At 37.8% G+C, this 18794-nt stretch overlaps 1 protein-coding gene across 1 annotated transcript in view; it reads right to left on the bottom strand.

Annotated features, from left to right (window-relative positions):
• Positions 1–18794, bottom strand: part of PATJ (PATJ crumbs cell polarity complex component) — a 350706-nt gene that overhangs the window by 120466 nt on the left and 211446 nt on the right. The window contains exon 29 of the mRNA XM_044914529.1: positions 993–1084. Within this exon, the coding sequence (XP_044770464.1) occupies positions 993–1084 (92 nt within the window). The remainder of the gene's footprint in view (positions 1–992; positions 1085–18794) is intronic.

Raw genomic sequence — 18794 nt, 5'->3', positions numbered from 1 at the left:
AACAACACCCTGTAGCTGAAGTGATGGCATGGGAAAGGGTATGTCAATCACCTCCATCAGTGCCCATATCTGGGAATAAAACTACCCTGAATCCCAGGGGTCCCTGGGAATGGATAGGCCTTAATGACAAGTAACCAGTAACAGTAGGAAGAAGAATGATCATCACTGTCACAAAATACCAGCCGACACTCTTTCAGCCTTTATGTGAGAGAGTGTGTTCAACATTTCAAATTTTTGACATACCACAATGAATGAGGTAGGTGCTTTATTATTCTCGTTTTACAGCTGATACCTGAGACTCAGAAGGAAAAGAAACAGAGTGACAGTTAATGTACAGGGTCAGTTACATCACTTAATAATAATTCAGATTCATCAGTCACTTCAGTCCAATAAAAGGAATCAAACATTCCATTGCTGATGAGGCAACAATAGCTACCACCAATGGGAATTCCTAGTTCTGACTTAACTTATGCCAAAAGGACGCAGTCAGGTAGCAGGGAGGGTAAGGGAAAATGTGGAACCCCAAACATACCACGCAACTCTAGACAGCAAAGCTCACGTCTGCTCCCCTCTGGATTTCTCACCAGCACTCTTACTATGAAGTTCCTAAAATGTTCCTGGGTTCTGTTTTCCTGCCTATTCCTTGATGAAGATATTAATGAGTCAGTAAATATACCACATGGTGGTGACAGGAGGAAGGGAAGCTAGAAGGTTCTACTGAGCTGACGATCAGTCCAGGAAGGGAAGAAATTTAAAAAACTGAATACAAATAGTAGCCTCAACCACTAAGTCCATCATATGAAACGTAAATAACAAGAAAACCTCATAACTGAAACAATCTATACTTCCCTTAAAATGACAGTTAAAAAAGGAAAAGGTATTTTTAGGATACGGTGATTTTGTTAGACAAACCAAAGATAAGATAGTCTTTCAAAATAATATCTTCAGAAGGGATCTTAGATTTTAGAAAACCAGACGTGTATCTATCTTACCTGATGAAAACCAGCTTGACCTTTGATGGGGCGGTCTTAATAATGGCAGATGCATTTTGGTGACTTCTTCCATACAGGATCTGATTGTTTATCTATTTGGGAAAAAATAAAATGCACTTGTAAAAATGCAATATGTATACTTTGTATAAAAATATACATGTACTTATTTGTACATTCATGCAAATCGATGGGTATATACTTGGAATTAAACAATGAAGTCCATTCATTTTTAAGTGGGTCCGTGTAGGACTCTATAATGCTAAAAATCTTAATAGTCTTTGTAGTATGGATTCAAATACTAATTCTAAACAGCTATTAACATTTCTTAAATTCAGTTTTGAATGCAGTTAATAAAGAATATACAGTCCTTGACTCTTCCGCTAAACTTTAAGAGGGCAATAGTTGAGCTAAGTGCAAAAACTTTATGGCAGATATATTTCCTACCGCTTTTCCAGATTTCTAAAAGATGTAGAAAACAGACCAAGCTGTGGTATTCACCAGAGTTCTGGAGGGCCCATTAAACATGACTCTGAAAACATGTCAATATTACATAGCATAAATTTTGTTACTCCAGAGGAGGTAAATATTATATACCCATTTTAAATCAAATTTTAGATCAATTGCAGAGAAACATTTTACTATACACAATCAATGAGCTATCTGCTCTTATCCAAGATGTGGTGGGATTTTTAACTTGATTGAATTCACCTAAATATGTTCTAAAAACATTTACACTCTAAATTTTTTTACTTCCGATTCTTCCACTGAAAAACTATGCTATAATCAATCTTTTATTTCATCCCACTGATAATAGCTCACACAGTTTTGGCTTTTCTCCTCCTGTCTCTTTAATAAGTAGTTAATGATCTATACTGTCCCAATGTAACTGAGGCCTTGAAATTTTCTACTATTTAAGGGATAGTAAAAAGGGATATCCACTTTTTGTACTTTGCATTTGTCTGTCCTTGATGTCTCTGAAATTTTCTGTTTGAAGACACACCTGGAAAAGGTTTTTGTCATAGCCATCATAATGAAAATTGTATGGAAATGAATACTTCAAAGGATGGAGTTGTCTGAAATGAAGCTCATCCATCATCTTGAAGGGGTAAAGCGGGTATGCACCTCAAAGCCTGCTACAGAGATTAAACTGGAACCACCTACTCACTATGCCCCTCATTCTACCAGCTTTTGTATTCACCAAGATAATCAGCTTCCCAGAAACCCACTGATCTCCACACTATTTCTCTGTGCCTCAGTTTTTTTTCTCTCTCTCTCTTTTAAGATGTATTTACTTATTTGAGGGAGAGAGAGAAAGTGCCCATGCATGCATGAGTATGGTGGGGAGCGGCAGAAGGAAGGAGGGAGAGAATCCCTCAAGCAGACTCCATGCTGAGAGTGGAGCCTCATATAGGGCTCCATCCCAGGACCCTGAGATCATGACCTGAGCTGAAACCAAGAGTTGGTGTTCAACTGACTGAGCCACCCAGGCGCCCCTCAGTTTTCTCTTCTTGAAAAGGAATCTGGGCACCTACTTCATAAAACTGTTGTGAGAATTACATGACAGTGCCTTTAAATTTTATTTATAATAACTCTAATACATAAAGAATTTTTAATTTGGCAATGTTCAAAATTACTCATCTTTTCTGTTAAGGCTTGTATCTTTTTAATATCATGTGTTTATTTTTTATTTTTTTTTAAAGATTTCTTTTATTTGACAGAGAGAGAGCACAAGCAGGGGTAGTGGGAGAGGCAGAAGGAGAAGCAGGCTCCCTGCTGAGCAGGGAACCCAATGTGGGACCCTGGGATCATGAGCCCAGCGCCTAACCGACTGAGTCACCCAGGTGCCCCTAATATCATGTATTTAAAGATGTGCCCACCCTCTGGATGAATACCACAATGATGGACACATGCCATTATACATCTGTCTGATACGACGGAATGTACACCACCAAGAGTGAACCCCGATGTAAGCTCTGGACTTGGGTGATGACGATGTGTCAGTGCGCCAACTGTAACAAACGTACCACTCTGGTGGGGGATGTTGGTAATCTAAAAGGAGCATATGGGAAATCTCTGTATCTTCCTCTCAATTTCACTGCCCTAAAATATATATTTATATATATATATATATATATAAAGTGCCCACCCTTTAAATTATACTTTCTCCTAATACTTTCATGGTTTTATTTGTCTCATATTTATATCTTCTTACCTTAGTTATAAGGCAAAAAATAGTTAAGTAAGTCATGTAATTATTAAGAGCAGTGTGAAAAATACTTAATGACATAGAACATGTCCAAAGGTACTAAGCAGCAAAAACCTAGTTACAAAATAGTATGTCTGTCATGATCACTTTGTTTTGCAAACCATATTTCTCAATCTTTTTCATTATATTGAACAATAAATGAGGAACTTTGTTTCATTTATTTATGATTTTATTTTCATTTGAGAGAGAGAGAGCATGAACAGTGGGGAAGGGCAGAGGCAGAGGGAGAAGCAGACTCCCCACTGAGCGGGGAGCCTGACACAGGCCCTATCCCAGGACCCCGAGATCATGACCTGAGCTGAAGGCAGATGCCTAACTGACTGAGCCACCCAGGTGCCTCATAAATAAGGAACTTTAAATCACAATTTTATTTTTTATAAGATTTTTTAAAAAATTTTTATTTATTTATTTGAGAGAGAGAGAGCAAGAGAGAGAGAGAGAGAGCGCACAAGCAATGCGGGACTTGATCCCAGGACCCTGGGATTATGACCCGAGCCGAAGGCAGACGCTTAACCGACTGAGCCACCCAGGCGCCACATAATTAAGGAACTTTAAATCACAATTTTAAAATGAGATGACATGTGGAATATGCCTGATTCAATGTCTGGTGTTCAGGTAATTATTGGAGAATGTCTTCCCCACTGTGTCTGATCGGTGCTTTCAGAAAGCAGAGCTATCAAATCTTCCTGTCTTTGAATTCTGTGGCACTGGATTTAAAAATGTTCTCCTATCGCACTTAGAGTTCACCTTACGTGGTAAAGTCAATCACTGTTAGGTGGTGAGCATCAGTGCAGGCACAGGGCATTTACTGAACTGAGCTCAACTTCTTAAGGGCAGGCACTGTGTCCCCCACCAGGTACTCGCCAGTCTGTCCTGAGAAGCTTGCCCACAACGGCGCTTGGGAGGATGTACTGGGTCGCAGAGCCCCGAACGGAAGCGGTGCTTCCATTCATCAACCGCTAGTCGGCTTTCTCTGAGGTGGGCTCAGGCCTTCAAAGGGACTGAGGTGTTTCCTTTTTAAGGTCTTTTTGATTAGCAAAAGCTTGAACATACAGAAAATTCATGTTTATGGATAGGCCTGCTTTTTAGCTGTGATCTTCCATTTGGATAGAATAAAATGTACGGTCCTCTTATTCTAAGAGGGGAAAATTACAGCCCAAATGAAGAAAGCGGGTCATTAATTTTAATTTATCTAAGAGTAAATCTACAGTTACGCCTTCCTGGTGCTGTTTGTGAATACTCTGGGGCTCTGGCTATAGAAAGGTAGAACAGCTTGCTTGCTGTGGATGTTTTTTCCAGTGCCAACAACCGTGCCATTTACGGGGATGGTAGCGGCTCCCGCCAGTGCTTGGAGGCTTCTGGAGAAATACTGCTACGTAGTCCAAGACTGGGAGCACAACAAGAAACTCAAGAGAGAGGGAAACCTGATGTCACTGGAGTAAATCAGAAAGGAAAATGCAGATCTCGGGTTTAAAAAAAATCTAAGACAAAGCCTCTCTTCTGACCTCATAAAGAACACATTCACAGCCTCTGAGTTCCAAGACAGTAAGATCTCTTTTGTGTTTTTGTAGCTCTTACTTAATATAAAATAATTTCACTAAATGAAAGGTACATATAGCTTCCAACTGCATAAGCAGTTTTTTCTATTTCTTCATCACTAAAGGAAACACACTCCAGAGAAAATTCAGTAGGTAATTAAAAAGAATATGATGTATTTTACGCACAATTAACTTTAGACTGGCACTTTTTCTATTTCTGAGAAGCTGCTGTTCTCTGAGGGCACTATTCTTTAACCACCAGACGTAGGACATCCTCTAAGTATAGCATAGGCAAAAAAGAAAGCACTCTACACCCTCTGCAAGTCTTTCAGGTTAATTCTAATTAATGATATCTACCATTTATCCAGTGCTTGCTCTGTGCCGAACATTATGCTAAGCTCTTTAGGCACAGTATCTCATTTAACTCTCAGAGCAACTGGGGTATTATGGAATTCCAAGAGTTTAAGCAATTTGCCCTCGGTGATTTAGCTATTTGTTTAAAAGCTCATAATCCTAAGGCACACCTAGAGGTCCCATCCGTATGGTGTACATAAAAATCAGATGATTTTGAAAGTCATCTTTATAAAGATGTCTGTTAAATGAACTCTTGAGCGGGAACAGGAGGATGCTGGCAACCTACAATCTTAGGTCCTAGAACTCTGAGATACACAAGTCAGAATCAAAGCATTTCACCACAATGCAAAGAGGAAATGCCCCATAGTTGACTGCTAGGCTTCTCAAGTCCTAAATCCAACCTGGAATCCCTTAAGACTGTACTTTTCTCTTTGTGCAAACTACAACCTGAATAATAATAATAGACACCTATTACACTTTTTTTCATTAGATCGATCACCATTTTAATTTTTTTCTGACTCATGCCAAGGGAAAACCATTAAAATATTTCATTTTGGGGCAAACACTGCTCCCATCATTATAGAATATGAGTGATCATTCAGATTATCTAGAAATTAGAAAAACATTATCATTTTCTATTTACTTCCAGGAAACTGAGAAGCAGAAAAGCGGCTTTCCCAAAGTTTCTCCCTTCAGAGGTGACTCAATGATATATAAAAATAATAATAAATTACTTAGATATGTCCTTATTTTTGACAGTATTCTTATTGGTGGGAAGAACTATCCTTAGTTCTGATTGGGTGTTCCCATTACACCTAAATTATCTATCATCTTAAAATCTGAGATCTACAACTCTTCTATTCAAGGATAACCATATATCTCTACTTCTTCTGGGACAGTTCAGCTTATGCATGTTGAGAGAAACTCGTAACGATTCTCTACATCTTCTCTGAGCTTCTGTGAGGTGGCCATATTCCACCACGTGGATGAAGGCACGGGAATTCCTGAGGCTCCTAGGCAACCTGATCTCCGAGCTCTGGGAGGGACACCCATACTACTACAGTAAATTATCCCTTTTTTGGTTAAATTACCTTGACCTAATTTCTGTTCTTGGCCACCAAAAAGTCTCCACCCATACAGTATCTCCGCCCGTATTTCTAAATATTAACTTATATATTCAAGTGACATCCCTCTCCCTATCTCCTAAATCTTATGCTCTCTCCGACACTTAGTAACTTATCCGTGGCATTCAGAAGGAAAAGAAAGGAGAAAAAGACAAAGGAAAAAGAATTTCTGTCCAAAGGAGCATTCTATGCTCTTGAGCTACAATTCTGGTTTTCTTATCTGTGTTTGGCTTCTTCTCCTGAATACTGACAAAAAGGGTTTTCTGAGATCCTTCACATGGTCAGTAACTTCGATCTCAGCTCAGCGATTCCTGGCCCCAGAAAGACACTAGTATTTTATCACGGTTAATTAGCTCACCTTTTCCTAGGTTCTGAATTTCTAGTTCAATGAGGTATCATTCAGGGACATAATAGCAGGTCCAGATAATGAAGACAATAGCCTCAAATGATAAACCTCTGTTTCTATAAAACTCAGAAATCACATTATAATGGTTTTTTTTTTTTTTTTTATGTGATTCGTATTTCCCTCCATGGGCTGGTTTCTGCTACTGGAGCAGGAGGAAAAATCAAGAAAACACTATTTTGAGGTAAACCCTCTATATTTAGGTAACAAAGATAGGATACTTAATTGCATTATTTTATAGTTTGTAGAATTAGGGTTAATACAGCAAGATTTAGCAAAAGTAAATGGATATAAATCCTTTTGTTATACTACATAAGCTTTCACTTAAGAGGTCTTTAATGAGATTTGTTTCAATAAAATTAATTATTGAAAAATATCACTCAATTTTCCATAGTTCAACTGAACATGAATATAAACTTATGCTGGAGAGTAACTCAATTAAATCTATTCAAAAAACTTACCAAATTGGAAGTCAAAAGTTAATTTAACTTAAGCTGGGATTAGAGATCTTAATTATACAAAAACTAAAATTTAGTTCAAGAAACAGATTTGCCCGAGGTTTGAATATCATGTTATAATACAATACTCAACACCACCACCACTGCCCATACTTTTATTCAAGTAGAAGGATTTATTATGAACAGTTGAGAAATTATTATTAAAAAACTGAGACAGGATTCAGGTAACTGGAACTTCCAATAATGAAATCTGAGAGTCCTCCTTCCTATTTTTAAACATATTCCATATTTTATGTTTCATGACACTGGAATCTACAGATTAACTTTTTTCTTTAATAAGCTTTTATTAAGTATAACGTACATGCAGGAAAAAACCCACAAATAAGTGTTTACAACTTGATGAATCTTTTTTTTTTTTAAAGATTTTATTTATTTTTTAACAGCAAGAGACACAGTGAGAGAGGGAACACAAGCAGGGAGAGTGGGAGAGGGAGATGCAGGCTTCCCTCTGAGCACGGAGCCCGATGCGGGGCTCGATCCCAGGACCCTGAGATCATGACCTGAGCCGAAGGCAGATGCTTAATGACTGAGCCACCCAGGAGCCCCTGATGAATCTTTTTATAGGTTAATTTTTAAAAAATATTTTATTTATTTGAGAGAGAGAGAGAGAGAGAGAGAAATCATGAGTGGGGGAGGGGCAGAGGGAGAGGGAGAATCTTAAGCAGACTCCCCGCTGAATGCAGACCCTGACACAGGGCTTGATCTCATGACCATGAGATCATGACCTGAGCCAAAAATCAAGAGTCAGACATTTAACTGACTGAGCCACCCAGATGCCCCTCTTTTAATCTAACAATTTTTAATCTGACAGTTTTTTATCTAACAATTTCACTGCTAAAAATTTATCCTAAAAAGATTAAAAATCTGGGATCAAAATGTCTATCATGGCTATACTTTTAATAGAGAAAAAATAGAAAAACCCTATACTCATCAGCAAAAGGTTTATTACATTTGCATTGTTATGTTGATAAATGGAAAACTTTGGCATTAAAAGGAGATGAAGGATGACACAGACCTAGATCCACTGCCATAAAAAGATAAAATTATTGAGTGAAAAAATGACAAAATACGTTATCGATCACATTATTTTCATTTATGTAAAAGTTCTGTCTGAGTCTAAAGAAAGCTCTGTATCTACTAAATGTCAACAATGATGTTACCTCTGGTGGGATGTGAAGTGATTTCAGGTTTGTTTTTCTCTATTGATATTTTATTACTACTTTATAATAACATCATTTAATAAATGCTTATAACACACAAGGCACATGCATATATACACATGTCTTTTATACATTATTTCACCTGATTTACACAGATGGAGAAGCTGAGGTGTAGTGAGTTTAAGGAATTTAACTAATATAACATATCAAGAGCCAGTATTTATAGCCAAATCTGAGTCCAAAAGCCCGTCCTGTTAATGATTAGGAAACATTCCTAAAGGTATTTATCTGAGGTTGGGAAAAAAAAAAAAGTCATAGGAAAAATAACTCCTATTTAATCCTGTGAAATTTTAAATCCAATTAACAGGGCCTCACAAAATAGAAACCCCAGACCCAGAAATATATTCCAAAAAAGTATAATAGATATATGTTATCTCCATCCATTTACTCATTTATTCAACAGTCACCGTACAAGTGATGAGGACACAGGGATTTTCATTACCATCATTACCGGAGCTACCATGTATTGAGCACCAGGTATGTTCCAGATACCAGATTCTCTGAACGTCACTTTAGAGGAATCACTTTATTCAGTCAGATATGGCTCCTGCACTCAAGCATCCTGTACTCTAGTAAGTGACCACAGTTTTAGAAACAAAAAATTGCACCGCCATAGGATGAATGTCGGCATAAAGCAAGAAGTGACTGTCTCTTGAGATGGGTGGGCTGGTCTTGAGGCAGACAGAAACTTAGCAGGCACAGCGGGAGGTGAGTGGCAGGAAGAACACCAGGACCAGGGGAAAGTCTATGAAAAGATGGGCAGGGAAGAAATGGCAGGTCTCTTTCTAGGAACCACAGGTACTACAGTACAGCTTTGGGGAGGGGAGGCGGTGTGTTACAGGAGTAACCAGGTCCTGTTCAAAGAAGACCCTGTAGAAGATTTTCTCTTTCCAAGAACCTTGGGCACTAGCCCCCGTGAAGAATGATGCTCACTTTCCAAACCACCATTTCAGTTTTGCAGGTGGGAGAGAGGAAGAGAAGAGAAAGGTAGCAAGGCTGGGGAACAGGGAAGATGACTGAAACTCACGTGGAAACAATTTCACTCTAATGAAAACATATTTCTGAATAAATTGTTAATCTTTTTCTCAGCAGGACAAAATAATACACATCATGCTCCAATAATTTAATACTTTGGGCAAAGGAGCAGGTTTTAAGGACTTAATTTAATGATGCAGTGCTGAAATGAGGTCTGCAACTTCAGTGTAATCTATTTCTTGTGAAGTACAATGTTCCCAAAGGAACACATTCATTTAAAAGGCTTAAGCATGAGAGATTTATTTTCGCTCAAACAAATCTAATTAAATTGAAATACCTTCTAAAGGCAAAGTAATAGTAATATGTAGCTCACATCTCTCTAAATTTGATATATTCAGAAAACAGGATGTTCTTTTGAATCCTAAACCTTGACAATTCTGAAAAATATTGACGTCAAGGAAGTGAGCAGAGAGATACGTTTATGTTTTGCTTTGATTGTTAGCGTTTCTGTGGAAGTTGCCCCAATTGCTACAGGTTGGTTCACTTGATCAAAATGAAGGAGGTGCCTGTAGATAATTTCCTATTACCTGCAGGGCATAGGAAGGGGTGAATGGAGGCAGAAGTATAATCTACCTCTTAACAGTTCATTAATATTGCAAAGGAATCGTGTTTCCCTAGGAGGCTGAGGCATTACAACCCACCTCTCTTAGTGGTACTGGTAGTCACGTAAGTGAATAGGACTCAGCTGACCACGGACCTGGCATTCCTTCTTCCAAGAACATCGGTACATGCTATGAGTCAAGACTTCCCCCAACTAATAAGGGCCAGCTTAATGTTTGCTTCTTTCATACAATGATCTAATTAGAGCTCTACTCCAAGTCCCTCGGTTACTAGCCTTTTCCCTCTCGACTTCAAAATACTTTCCTTGACATGCCCACAGACAGCCACACACCCAATCAGTCATCAAAGGACTTGGGAGGATCAAAGTATCTAACTCCCCTCCTCCCAACTTCAGCTTCTCTTTAAAAAAAAAAAAAAAAAAATTGACACAAGTCTTGTCAGTGAATCAGTCCTATAGAGTCAGGGTTACATCATGCACATCTGGTAACTTTAAAGCCTATCTCATACAGAGTCTGGCTCTGCCTCGCTGCACTGCCTGATGGGTAGACAAGGTGGGTGCTTCTGTGCTTTTGTAACGAGGACACTGAGACTCACACTCAGGGACTTGGATAAGGATTCTAGGGAAGACAGTGGCAGAGCCAGAATCCAAACTCTCATCTCCTGATCCCAAAGCCTCTTTCTAGTGGGGATGGGGCTAGAATGGGACTCCTGCTACTTTGCTTACTCATCCAAATCACCCAGAGTCCAACCACCTCCCTCCCTCTCCAAAATAATTCCCCAGCACCCAACTGTCATTCTAAACTCTGTAGTGGTGAGGGCAGTTAAAAATCCAAGCGGCAACATTAAAAACTGCCTCACCAGAGTATAGTCCTACTTTCTCAGTCACTTCCTAATGTGTATATGTATGATATATATGTAAAGAATTTTTTTCAACTAAAAAAACTGCATCTGGCAGGTTGGCTATGGTCTGATTACATACAGCGTTTGCTAGGTTTGGGGGGGGGGGAATAGCTTCTTAGACAAATTTTCCACTTCACAGTTTGTAAAACACGGAAGAAAGATGATTTGTTATTTTTTATGCCACATATTCAAACATCTGCACGAAGACATATGCACCAGTATGTTATAGTATTTGTACTGACATATAGCTAATATATATCATAAATGAGCCTTTAGCTGAGAAATCATCCTGTTCTCCTGCCCTCATTTTTCTAGCCACAGCCCCTACGTTATGTCAATCCCATTCACTTGATATTTAAAAGAGATGTATGGAGACAGAGACTCAAGTTGAAGAGCAGGAAGTATTTTTTTTTTTAAAGATTTTATTTATTTATTTGAGAGAGAGAGAATGAGAGACAGAGAGCACGAGAGGGAAGAGGGCAGAGGGAGAAGCAGACTCCCTGCTGAGCAGGGAGCCTGATGCGGGGCTCGATCCCGGGACTCCAGGATCACGACCTGAGCCGAAAGCAGTCGCTTAACCAACTGAGCCACCCAGGCGCCCCGAAGAGCAGGAAGTATTACGGACCATGTAAGGATCTCTCTTCCTTTGCCTTTTGTGGATTCCAGGACACATTCAATGCTAAATGGTTAACAAAATTGCTAGTTCCATCACTGAGCACGCTATTTTATTTCATGCAATTGGTGTGTAATCTGAACTGAATAGCAAATGGTTGTATATTCTACAATAAGTCTGCTGGTACTTTTGTCAATGTCCTCCGATGACAGGAGCAAAAATTCACATCTAACTCCTAATAAGATTCGTTTCATACTGACTAGTTAAAAGCACACCTAGGCACCACCTTCAGAGATTCTCATCTACTAGGATGGGGTATAGTGTTGTTATTTAGGTGAACTTTCTGATACACAAACTTGGTTGAGAGCAACTTACACAAGCTGATGAGATCTGTCTGGTAAAATTTATGAGAAAGGATTTACAGCTTTTATGTTCCCTAGAACATAAACAGAGATCAGAATTCCTTAGAATTCTGATCTAAGAATTAGATCAGAGATCTAGATCTCTAGATCTCTAGATCTAGAACAGAGATCAGGAATTCCTTAGGCTAAGTCACATGCTGAAGTTTGAAAGCAAAAATTTAGATCCCAGAATCACAGAACATTAAGTCTGAAAGATTTTTAAAGATATTATTGACTTCTCTCCCATTTTACAGTTAAGAGATGACAAGAGGGATTAAGGGATTTATCTGAGAAAAATAGTTAATTAAAAATGCATCTGGTATCACAAGCTATCTCTCTTACAACGAAACAGTACATTTTTAACAAATAATAACTAGTATTCTTGTTTTTCCATTCTGTCATCTTTACCTCTGATTTTCAGGTCAATTACCTAAAGTTACGGAATATTTAAAAAGAATCTATACAAAGAAGAAATATCTGATCTAAATAAGGATTTTTATTTAGGGTAATAACAAAAACAATGTCATGATCTTATGCCAAAAGAGTTGGGCTAGGTTTTTTAAATGTCTGTGGAAGTACATTGAATAAAATACATGGGCAAAAGAATGAAATGAGGGGGCGCCTGGGTGGCTCAGTTGGTTAAGCGACTGCCTTCGGCTCAGGTCATGATCCTGGAGTCCCTGGATCGAGTCCCGCATCAGGCTCCCTGCTCGGCAGGGAGTCTGCTTCTCCCTCTGACCCTCCCCACTCTCATGTGCTCTCTCTCATTCTCTCTCTCTCAAATAAATAAATAAAATTAAAAAAAAAAAAGAATGAAATGAGGGAAATGCACATCTGTATCAAGGACTTATTTAAGTAGTTCAATGTAGCTGGATCATATAATGGTAAAGCAGTCACAGAAGCTGGAAAGGCAGGTCAAAGTTATCTTTTGAAGGACTTTGAATATTATGATAAGCAGTTTTGACTATTCCATTAGTGAGTATCCTTCTTTGTTATACTTAAATTTCATTTTAAAACAAAATAAATAAAATCTTTAAAAAGGGGGGTGCATCTGGGTAGCTCAGTCAGTTAAGAGTCTGACTCTTGATTTCGGCTCAGGTCATGATCTCAGGATCATGAGACTAAGCCCTGCGCTGGGCTCTCCATTCAGCTCAGAGTCTGCCTGAGATTCAGGATTCTCTCCCTCTCTCTGCACACCACCCCCGCCCCCTGCTCGCCTGCAAGGGACTGCTCTCTCTAAATGAATAAAAGCTTAAAACAAAAACAAAAACAAACAAACAAAACACCAAAAAACCCACATAGACAACCTAAATAGGTGCCGAAAAAGCACCTGACAAAATACAATGTCAAATTGTGATTTAAAAGGAAAAGCCTTGTATCAAATCAGAAATGGAATTTCCTCCACTTGATAAAGGGCATGTATGAAAAACCTACATATAGCTAAGGTCTTATTTAATCATCCAACACCAACTGGCTTCTCTGAGATTGGGGACAAAAAAAAAAAAAGAGAGACAGAGAGAGGAAAATGAAGGAAGGAAGGAAGGAGGATAAAGGTCAGAAACATTGTAAAACTCCCTATACACAGATAAAATGATCAATTACCTCTAGAAAATGCTAAGGAATCAACAAAAAACTACTAGAACTAGAACTAGTAGGTTAGTTTAGCATGATTATAGGCTACAAGGTCAATATGCAACTACATGAAAATCAATTGTATTTGTATATACTAGGAACAAATAATGAAAAGATAAAAATCCCACTTATAAAAGCACTGAATAGAAAATACATAGGAATACACTTAACTGAAAATGGAAAAGTTCTACACTGGAAATTATGAAACATTTCAGAAAAATAAGTAAATGGAGAGATATTGCATTCATAATTTGGAAGACTCAGTATTGTCAAGATGTCTAGCCTCCCCAAATTAAACTACAGATTCAATACAAGCTCGATCAAAATCCCAGAAGCCTTTAAAAAAAAAAAAATAGAAATTTACAAGTTGGCTCTACGATTCAAAGGACCTAGAATAGCCAAAACAGTTTTCAAAAATAAGAACAAAACGAGGACGTAGTGCTGCCTGAATTCAAGACTTGCTAGAAAGATGTGGTAATCAAGACAGTGTGGTGATGGCATCAACGATAGGCAGACGAATAGGACTGAGAGTCCATAAACAGACACAGTTATATGTTAATTTCATTTTTTTGACAAAGGTTCAAATGAAGTCAATGAGGGAAAAAAAGTCTTTTGAACAAATGGTGCTGGATCAACTAGGAATTCACATGAAAAAAACCCATCAACCCTTACCTCACAGCACACACAAAAATTAATTCAAGATGGATCACAGAACTAAATATAAAAGCTAAAACTATGAAGTTTTTAGAAGAAAATATAGTATAATATTATTGTAATTATTGGAGGTAAGCAAAGATTCTTAGCTAGGACAGTAACTATAAAAGAAAACATGAATAAATAATGATTTCATCAAAACTAAGAACTTCTATACATAAAAAGATATATTACGAAAATAGACAAGCCACAGAAAGATCCATATAAACCATACATCTGATAAAGAACTAGTATATCTATAAAGAACTTCTACATTCAATTCAATTTTATAAAAAGACAAACAACCTAATTAAAAATGGGAAAAGACTTAGACACTTTATAAAAGAATCCATCTGAAAGGCTGCTAAAGAAGAAAAATGCTCAACTTCTCAGTCGTCAAGAAAATGTAAATGAAAGCCACAATGAGGAACCATTACAAACCCACCAGAGGAGTAAAGGTTGTGGAACAACCAGAATGCTCACACACTGGCTGATGGGAATGTTTAATGGCCCAACTATCTGGGAAAAAGGGCTGGCAGATTCTTTCCAAGTTAAACACTTCAACGTTACCCTGTCCCACTAATTTACTATTAATATTTATCCAAGAAAAAGGAAAATATTTGTCCTCAAAAAGACCTGTCACACAAATGTTCCTAGCAACTTTATTCAAAACTCTGCAAAAAATCCAAAAGTCCATCCACAGGTAAACTGATAAAAAAAATTGTGGTAGGTATACAATGGAATATTATTCAGGAACAAACTACTAATACATGCGACAGCATAGATGAATCACAGACATGCAAAGTGAAAGAAGCTGGACACAAAAGAGTACATACTATATGATCCCATATATGTGAAGTTCTGGAACAGGAAAAACTAATGAAAGGAAAAAAAATCAATGCAGTATTTGCCTCCCACGATGGGAGAGGTTCCAATGGGAGAGTACGTGAGAAAAGTTTCTGGGGAGAGAGAAATGATAGATGTTTGGATTATTCAGGTGTATACAGTTGTCAAAGTTGTACAGAGAAGATCTGTGCATTTCATTTTTTGTCAATTTTGCCCCCCCCCCCGACTACACAAATAATAATTGCGTAGGGATGGACACCTGGAGGTGTAGATGACACAGAAATGACCGAGTGTTGGGCACTGCTGAACCATGTGAGGGCCACACATTACACCATTCTGCTTACTTTATAGATGCCAAAAAATATCCTTAATAAGAGTTTTGTTTTTGTTTTTTTTTAAGGAGGAAAACCACATATGGGTATACTTCCTAGGTAAGATTTTCCTAACAGACTACCTTTTGATTTTTAACCCTTAAACTTCATAGGATCTACATATACTCTCAATAAAGTATTTTTCAGTAAATGTTTATATAGGAAAAATTTATATCTACACCCCCAATACAAAGTAAAACATTTTAAAGAAAATGTGTGAGGGAAACGTCCCAAGCGTATTCCAAGTACAGAATCGCAGGGTGACATTTTGAACCACAGACTCAGTAGCAACAAGGAAGATGTGCAGTTTGGATGTTCGTGGAGCAAAGAGAAACTGTGTTACTGCACACAATGCAACTGCGTTAGCAATCATACTATTTGGCGATTCTGAAGTGACAGTAGACATGTCACATCCTAACACGATCATGTGTTACCTATAAGCAATTATTTTCATTGCATTTCAGTAATATTTTAGAAAATTGGTGGGAGGGAGGACTGGGGTTGATGTGTAATGCATAAATTCTCCTGACTTAAAATAATGAGAAATAGGCTCATGGCTACTCTTTGGGGTGGCACATCTGATTCTCACTTTGGGTTAGTAATTTTAGGCCTACCTCTTAAAAACTGTAATTAAAACACACGTATATAACCACATTTTTGATGAGTTTAAGCAGCTGTCTGATATTGTTAGTAAGTCAAACCTGGAATAAGAATTTCATTAACACTTTTCTTTCAGGCTTCATGCCTTAAGATTGCATAGTGACTGCAAGAGATTTCCATTGTGCAAAGGGAGCAAAATACAGATATAAGTGCTATGTTGAGATGACAGAAGGAAAACCTCGATAATCTAAGAGCTTATCTTGGGCACCTGGGTGGCTCGATGGTTAAACGTCTGCCTTCAGCTCAGGTCATGATTCCAGGGTCCTGGGATCGAGCCCCACGCTGGGCTCCCTGCTCATTGGGGAGCCTGCTTCTCCCTCTGCTCTCCCCCACCCCCCTCTTGCTCTCTCTCTCAAATAAGTAAATAAAATCTTAAAAAAATAATAAAAGCATATCTTTCTCGACTGCATTTCAGTACGGTTATGATGGCAATGAGTAGGACTGGAAGGAAGTAGAGAAGAAACTGGAAAAAGCAGGGAACAGAGGCCTGGAAAACTACCCCAATATGTCACATAAATGCCAAGAAAAAACTGCAGGAAGGAGAGTCTTGCTAAAAACCAATTATTCTTTCCAAGTGGCAACTTTCTCCCCCAGCATACATTCCTATCCTTGCTTTTTATATTCTTTCCATGGTAATCTCTCTTCAATTATCCTCATTTTTACTTTCTGCTTCCATGGCACTTTGTCTTTCATGCACTTTATCTCTGATTTTAAGATAATGAGGCTCACTGTAGCAATCCCACATAAAGCTTTTGTAGAGTGATAATGAGGACTGCAATAATAAAAATTAAATGATGGTCATTCCTCCAAAAGATCAGTAAGAATACAGACTTCAAGCCTAAATATTTCAGCAGTATAAAGACAATGAAGTGTGACTAAATAATTCAAAACTCTTCCCCCAACAAGCCAGGGACAGAAACCCAAAATGGCAGCAATAGAGCTCTAGGACTTCATGGCAGGAAACACAGACAAGAATGAAGCCACCCAATATGAGCTAGGTTTTACGATGTACTTCCTGCAGACTGAAAATAAAACTTTAACTTTACAATGGTATCGAAGAGGAAAGCTCCTAAAATACGAAGTTCAGAGAAGTTCTCAAATTGGGCAAGAAAAATCTCAAAAAAGGATTATTTTTCTTCTTTGATTCTTGAGGGATAGCTATAATTTCACTGATTGCATTCTTCTTGTATTGAATTCAAAGTGGCATCCAATTAACAAGAGTAGCAAGGTATTGTATTGTAAGAAACTATCTCAGATATTTTGAACTATATCATATAGTACTATATCATATAGTATGATATATGATACTATATCATATAGTACTATATCATATAGTATGATATGATACTATATCATATAGTATGATATATGATACTATATCATACAGTACTATATGTACTATATAGTACCAGACTAACTGCATTAATTGAGATCTACCGAAACTACAAAATGATGAGAAATTTACTTGTTACTTTTTAAGTAAGCTCTATGCCCAACGTGGGGCTTGAGCTCACGACCCTGAGATTAAGAGTGGCACGCTTTACCGACTGAGCCAGCCAGTCACCCCGACCTACTACGTTTTAGAATCGTTATTAATGTAGAACGAAATAACTTAAGAACATAGCCTTTAGAGTCAGAAAAGGTAGTGTTTGCAGGTTGATTTTACCCCTTCACAGCTCAGTTTCCTTATCTGTAAAATGGGGATTAAAATAGCACCACTTTCATAGGTTTGTTGTAAAAGTCAGGAGAATGCATGTAAACAATTTAGCACTGATTTGAAAACAGTAAGTATTCAGTGTAGGCTCAATTCCTAGTATGGCTTCCCTAGCCCCCAAATGTTTCCTTAATGAGTACATCTTTTTGTAACTCACATTGGATATCACACAATGGACGAGAGATGACTTAACAAGACACAGAGATAGCTATTGATTATATGCCAGAATAACCAGGGGGCTGCACTTTGAAGAAAGGAAAAATGTTACACAGACAGCAGAGACCCCATGACTGTTTTATGTGCGAGGCTGACCCCTCAGCCAGCACCACATTCTTCTGTTGACTTTCAGAGTTGTGAATTAGGCTGTCGACTATTTTTAGAGTCCCCAAATGGGGTCACTTTAGCTTTGCATATGGGAAGGTCAGATTTGGGATCTGCTAACAGTATTTATTTTTGTCAGGCTTAATCAACCAATTTTTAACAAGTGCCTTGAGACATAACAGACATATAATACATTACTTATTTAAAATGTTAAGTATGTTTTAACACTTATGAAACCATTGCCACAATAAAAAATTGAGTCGATCAATTTATTTTTGCACTTTTAGCTATTATAAAATACCTATCTCTTAATAAAACTAGGGAAAATCATTTTATTGCAATTTTGCCAATCCTTTAGTCTTCTTTCTGCTCCTCAAACTAGTGTTTCTACAATGGGATATTTTATTACCCGAGGACTCTTAGGGCATAATTATTGCATCAAGAAGCACACTTTATAAAATTACATCCATGTATGGTAATAATCTAAAAGAGCCAATCTAAGATGACAGATGCTTTTGACTGAAAATTAGAAAGAATCTTATCTATGGATGCACAAAAGCTAGTGACTTGTTTACTATTCTCCTGCACTTCTAAATCACATTGAAGTCTTCTAAAAGATTTCAAGAATAATT

The sequence above is a fragment of the Neomonachus schauinslandi genome, chromosome 4 (genome assembly GCF_002201575.2).
Source record: "Neomonachus schauinslandi chromosome 4, ASM220157v2, whole genome shotgun sequence".
Lineage (NCBI taxonomy): Eukaryota > Metazoa > Chordata > Mammalia > Carnivora > Phocidae > Neomonachus > Neomonachus schauinslandi.
The sequence above is the reverse complement of the archived record's forward strand: the minus strand, read 5'-3'. Positions and strand labels throughout refer to the sequence as shown.